At 39.7% G+C, this 5,743-nt stretch overlaps 1 protein-coding gene across 1 annotated transcript in view; it reads right to left on the bottom strand.

The window, feature by feature from the left end:
• Positions 1 to 327: 327 nt before the first annotated feature.
• TRIML2 (tripartite motif family like 2) overlaps positions 328 to 5,743 on the bottom strand; it is a 10,579-nt gene continuing 5,163 nt past the window's right edge. Inside the window, exons 6-8 of the mRNA XM_043893802.1 lie at positions 4,999 to 5,021; positions 4,729 to 4,829; positions 328 to 1,888 (exon numbers count right to left, since the gene is read on the bottom strand). Coding sequence (XP_043749737.1) covers positions 1,308 to 1,888; positions 4,729 to 4,829; positions 4,999 to 5,021 — 705 coding nt within the window. The 3' untranslated portion in view covers positions 328 to 1,307. The remainder of the gene's footprint in view (positions 1,889 to 4,728; positions 4,830 to 4,998; positions 5,022 to 5,743) is intronic.

Here is a 5,743-nt window from a genome sequence, read left to right on the forward strand (position 1 = left end):
CAACCAAGCAACCAATGCAGGGGATGTAGGTTCAAGCCTTGGTCCAGGAAGATTCCACATGCCCAGGGGCAACTGAGCCTGTGCACGACTACTACTGAGTCCACACTCTAGAACCCACGCTCTGCAACAAGAGAAGCCAGCGCAATGAGAAGCCTGAGCACCACAACTAGAGAGTAGCCCCTGCTGACTGGAACTACAATAAAGAATAGCCCCCACTTGCTGCAACTACAGTAAAGAATAGCCTCCACTTGCTCCAACTAGAGAAAGCCTGCACTCAACAATAAAGACCCAGCATAGCCACAAAATAAAGATAAAAAAGTAAACAGAATTTTAAAAAATTGCAACTGTTGTTTGTATATAAGAAGCTATAACTGGTGCAGTGATGTTCCAGGATTTGCTCTTATTATATCAAATATAGCTGCTTTGCAGAGCAACACTTCAGCCAAGATCACCTTTGAGCCTCAGTTTCTACATTCAAGTAATAAGGATTAATACACCCTTACAGGCTGCTAAAAATATGGAGATCCAGCATGATAAACCTTTCACTAAAAGTTCCTCTAATAAATATTTCATTGTCTTCTTAGCATTGTACGAAGCCCCAAGCAAGGCTACAGAAAAAAATTTTCAGTGGGTGATCAAATAGAGAAAGACGAAGGCAAACACAAAACACCACTACAAAGCAGCAAACCGTCTAATTTCTTTTAAGAAATTTAATTTTCCTATAAGAAAGAAATAGAATACTTGAAACAACTTGGAAATACTCACATTTTCTGCAATACCTCCTCCCCACCGAGATAATGTATCTGGGGAAATTAAGTTGTCCTCCATGTGGAATGATGATAGAACTCTTTGACAGCATCAGGAATAGGATGTCTCCATTCCACATGTCAGTTTGGTGACATTCTCAAATCTAAAGTCTTGATTATACCCAATTCTGTTTTCAGAAATCTCAAGAGTCCTTAACCCTGTCTTAAGTATCCCAGACTATTTTCTCCTCTAATTTCCCAATCTTATGCTGCATAGGCACTTGCTGTTCTAATTAGCATGGGGTCCTTTAGTTATTATCATTCACGATTCAGCTTTAATGCAACCACTTCCACGAAAAGGGTGTTGAAAGCCATGCTGTGCCTTCGTGCTAAGCTGCTTTAGTCGTGTCCAACTCTTATGAGCCTATGGGCTGCATGAATGCAAAAGCTCTGGGGTGTTCAACTGGGTTCCAACTCAAGTGCTAAAAATCTTTTACTGGCTTACTTTGTAAAATTATTTATACAAAGTCATGCCTGTAACATTCTGGGCTCTCGTGGTTATTAGATTTCACACCTTGAAGAGGACTGAGGGCCAACAGTATCATTACAAGGAGAAACGTGAGGGAGGCAGATAGTCAGAGAGTCTGAATTCACACCTCCACTGGAGATACTGAGAGAAAATATAGGCCTGAGAGCTCCCTGGAAGGCGAGATAAGAGAAATTATAGATGAGGGAGCCCTTTGCGGCATCATAGAACGATATCTGCTCATACTCATAGTCCAGGAAAACTCCAACTCTGTGCACTCGCTCTCTGAAGGAGACCCTTTTGAAAGGGGGAAAAGCCCAGAAGGTGTGATCAGTTCCCATGAGAGATCCTGTGAGTAAGACCTTATTTCCGGAACTGTTTCTGACAGCGGAGCTCCTGTACACGCCCAGCTGCCACTGCGCCGCCTTGCCCACGTCCACCTCCCAGTAGTGCCGCCCTGAGGTGAAGCTCTGCACACCCAACACGGTGGCGCTGAAGTCAAATCTCTCAGGGTGACCAGGTACACCACGCTGCACGTTTCCAAGTCTCACACTCCTTAGATCCTCGGACAAGACCAGATAGGGATGAGCTGTTTTAGGGTCCAAAGTTATAGGTCCTGCAGGGAGAAGGAAATTTAGTTACCCGAGGGGTTCGTCAGTGCCAGTGACTCATGACTTCTAACATCAGGGGCTTCCTAATGAGATGGCACCAGTCTCAGCCACAGATATTGGAGAGGCAATCTAAGAAAGTCCAGATGAAGGGACCTCAAGCCAGAAAGGAATTCTGCCAGGCCATAAGAATGACCTGACACCCAGTCGTAGCCCAGTATCACCTGGGACCCAACTCTGAACTCCCTAAAGATCTTCCCCAAGCCTGGAACCAACGGAAGTACTGGAGTCTCCCATAGAGCAGTTGATTCGTGACTCTGGCCTGTGACTGAACTTCCCTCCTTATTTTAAATATTACCAGGGCGCAGCAGAGACATCTAGAAACTGCTGCCTACAGGCCCCTAACATTGAGTAAATCAAAAGTGAATATATTAGAGGCCTGAAAACCTGTGAGAATCCTCCAGAAAAATCAAGCTGAAGTCAAGAAGGCTCACTGTGATTTCTCATACTTGAATGAAAGTGGTACGTGTCTTCACATCTGGTCCTTCTCATCTCCTTCTGTTCAGCCTCTAAATATTGTGACTTCTCAGAGGTCGGCCCTCGATCTTCCTTTTTACTCCTTGTATATTCTTTTACCCTAAGTGACTTCATTTAGCCTCAGTTTTAAACATCTTCTATATGCTCATGAGATGGTTGGATGGCATCAGTGACTCGACAGACATGAGTCTGAGCAAGCTCCAGGAGCTGGTGATGGACAGGGAGGCCTGGCGTGCTGCAGTCCATGCGGTCACCAAGAGTCAGAGTGACTAAACTAAACTGATATGTTCATGACTTACCCCTCTAAAAAGAAGACAAATACCAGCTGGACAAAACACAGCAATTTCAAACATTCTCCATCCAAAATGGAAATCCAAACCTATCCTTTCCCAGTTTCTACTTTTTAGTGGAACACATCCCTTATAGTTGGTCAAGCCATAAAACTGTAGCAGTCATTGATTTCTTTCTTTAGCATCTAATCCACTAGAAACTTTTATGGGCAAGTGAAGATGAATCTCTGGACCTAATTCATATCAGTATTAAAGTGGTCTTAAAAACCAGAAGCCTTGAATTTTAAATTTCAGCTTGTCCCAAGATCCTAGGATTTTCAGAAGACCGGCAGAAATAAATGCAAATTGTCTCTGGAAGAATGTACACCTTTTATTCCTATCCGAAAAGAACTTCTAAAAATCATATCTAAGGAAAAAAGGAAAGCTCACTATTAAAAAAAAAAAATCATTAACCACACACTCAAATTGAGACAAGCAGAAAAAAATCTGAAGAACTTTACATACTGGAATTGCCAGGCATAAACTCTACAATAAATTTTCCTTCTATGTTTAAAGAAAAAAGAAATCTACTCCTATAGAATACAGTAAACTAAAAAAAGCAAGACTAAGTGGGTTTGACAAAGAACTAAATAAGATTACCTAGAAATAAAATGTATTAAAATGCTAATGGATGATTAAAAGGAAAGAAAGCTACAGAAAATATGCATTAACATAAATGCAAAAATTATTTTAAAAACATTAGTACATACACTTTGGCAATATATAAAATGGATAAAACATTATTACCAAGAGTTTATCCTGGGAATGCAAAGTTGGCTCAACATATGAAGCAAACATAATTCACAATAATGAAGAAAAAATGTATATTTTGGTAGATATAGACAAAAACATCTCTTAATTTCAACATCTGTTCATGATATGAAATTTTACTGAATCAAGAATAGATGGGGAAAAAAAAAAAAAAAGAATAGATGGGGAACTTCCTCAACATGACAAAAGGCAACTGTGGAAAAACCTACAGCTAACATTAAAGGTCAAAGACAATGCTTTCTCCCTAAGATCAAGAAAAAGATTCTCACCACTCCTATTCACCATTACATTGAAGGTCCTAGTAAGTGCAATAAGTAAGAAAAATACAGAAAAGGCTTACAGAGTAGAAAGGAAGAAATAAACTGATATTTAATTTCATTACTAGAACTAAAAAACACTTAGGTATCTGTCTAATTAAATATGCACAATATTAGCTGAAAACTATAGAACACTGTTGAGAGAAACCAAAGATGACCTAAATAAATAGAGATATATCACCTTATCCCCAGACTGTTTTACGGACTCAGTGTAACACCAACCAAAATTCTAGAAGGCTTTTTGTAGAAGTCAACAAGCTCGTTTTAAAATTTATGTGAAAAAAAAAAACAAAAAAATAAAATAAAATTTATGTGGAGAAAGATCTAGAGTGGCCAAAATTATTTTTAAAGAAAAAATCTGGAGAACTCACTGTGCCCAATTTTAAGACTTCTATAGAATAATCAATCAAGCCAGTATGATATTACCAAAAGGATAAATAACAATCAATGAACCTATTAGACTCGAAACAGGTCTGTTCATTTTCAAGTGATTTTCAACAAATGATGTCAAGGGATTTTCAACAAATGATGTTAGAACAACTAAATACACATATATACAAAAAAGGAGGAGAGTTGTACCATATCCTGAATAGTATATAAAGATTAAATGAATAATAAACCTAAGAGCTAAAACTAAAACTGTAAAATTTCTAGAAGGAAATCTTTGTTGCGGTAAATTTCTTAGGCCACAAAAAGCACAAACCATAGGAAAGAAAATGATAAACTGAACTTCAAAATCTAAAACTTCTGCTCTTCAAAAGATACTACTAGGTAAATGAAAATACAAACCATGGGAGAAATATCTGCAAATACAGAGTCTCTTTAAATCCTTCAGCTATCTGGAATTTATACAAATATAAAGTGTCCTGTGATTATGGACATATGTCAACTTACTTTGCAGCACTTTGAGCATTTTGCTCATTCCTGTTATTTGGCACACACTCAGGTCTGTGATTTGGGCGGGCTGTAGAAACTGATGCAGTAGTGACTCACTCCTGTTAGAGAAATGATTATCTTAGTTATCTATGCAGACTCCAGGCTCCTCCATCCATAGACGGCTCTCATCGCATGGCCTTGCTACCCGCATCCCAACACCTCCACCCTTGTGTGCCCATGTATCAGACTGTAAATCTGACCCAAATGTTTCCAAAATGATTAACTTACCTTTCCAAAGCATATTTTGCATTCTATAGGATGAAAAAAGAGGAAAAAAATTACTAGGGGGTATTTGAGCCAAGCCTTTTGTGACTTGTGCTCATGAAAATATTTTCTCTCATAATAACAAAACTCAATTTCCAAGTAATTTCTTCAGCCTCATGGTGCTAATTCTCAGATATCAAATTTCAACACTGAACAGGAAATCAGAAAAATGCTTGAAATCACTGTTATATTCCCAAGGGAAATAATTCTCTCTACTTCACATAGAGGATGCTCCTCATTCTAATTCTGCCCATCTACCTGATTTCTATACTTGGTGGGGGGCGGGGGGGCAGGAACTTAGCCTGATATGCTGGGGATGGTGGCTGGAACCAGGTCAGGAACTGAACATAACTAGGTCACACCTGTCTGCGCTATCTGGAATGAGACTTGGCTCTAAGACAGAACCTAATTGTTTATGCCCAGGTGCATCTGGATAGTCTTTAAAATATAAAAATGTACTTACTGAAAATGGTAATCATGTTGTGCTGTGCTGTGCTTCGTTGCTCAGTCCTGTCCGACTGTTTGCAACCCCACAGACTGTAGCCTGCCAGGCTCCTCTGTCCACGGGATTCTCCAGGCAAGAATACTGGAGTGGGTTGCCATGCCCTCCTCCAGGCAAGCTTCCCAACCCAGGGATCAAACCCAGATCTCCTGCATTGTAGGCAGATTCTTTACCATCTGAACCACCAGGGAAGTCCCAAGGCATGCT

The sequence above is a fragment of the Cervus elaphus genome, chromosome 32, assembly GCF_910594005.1.
Source record: "Cervus elaphus chromosome 32, mCerEla1.1, whole genome shotgun sequence".
Lineage (NCBI taxonomy): Eukaryota > Metazoa > Chordata > Mammalia > Artiodactyla > Cervidae > Cervus > Cervus elaphus.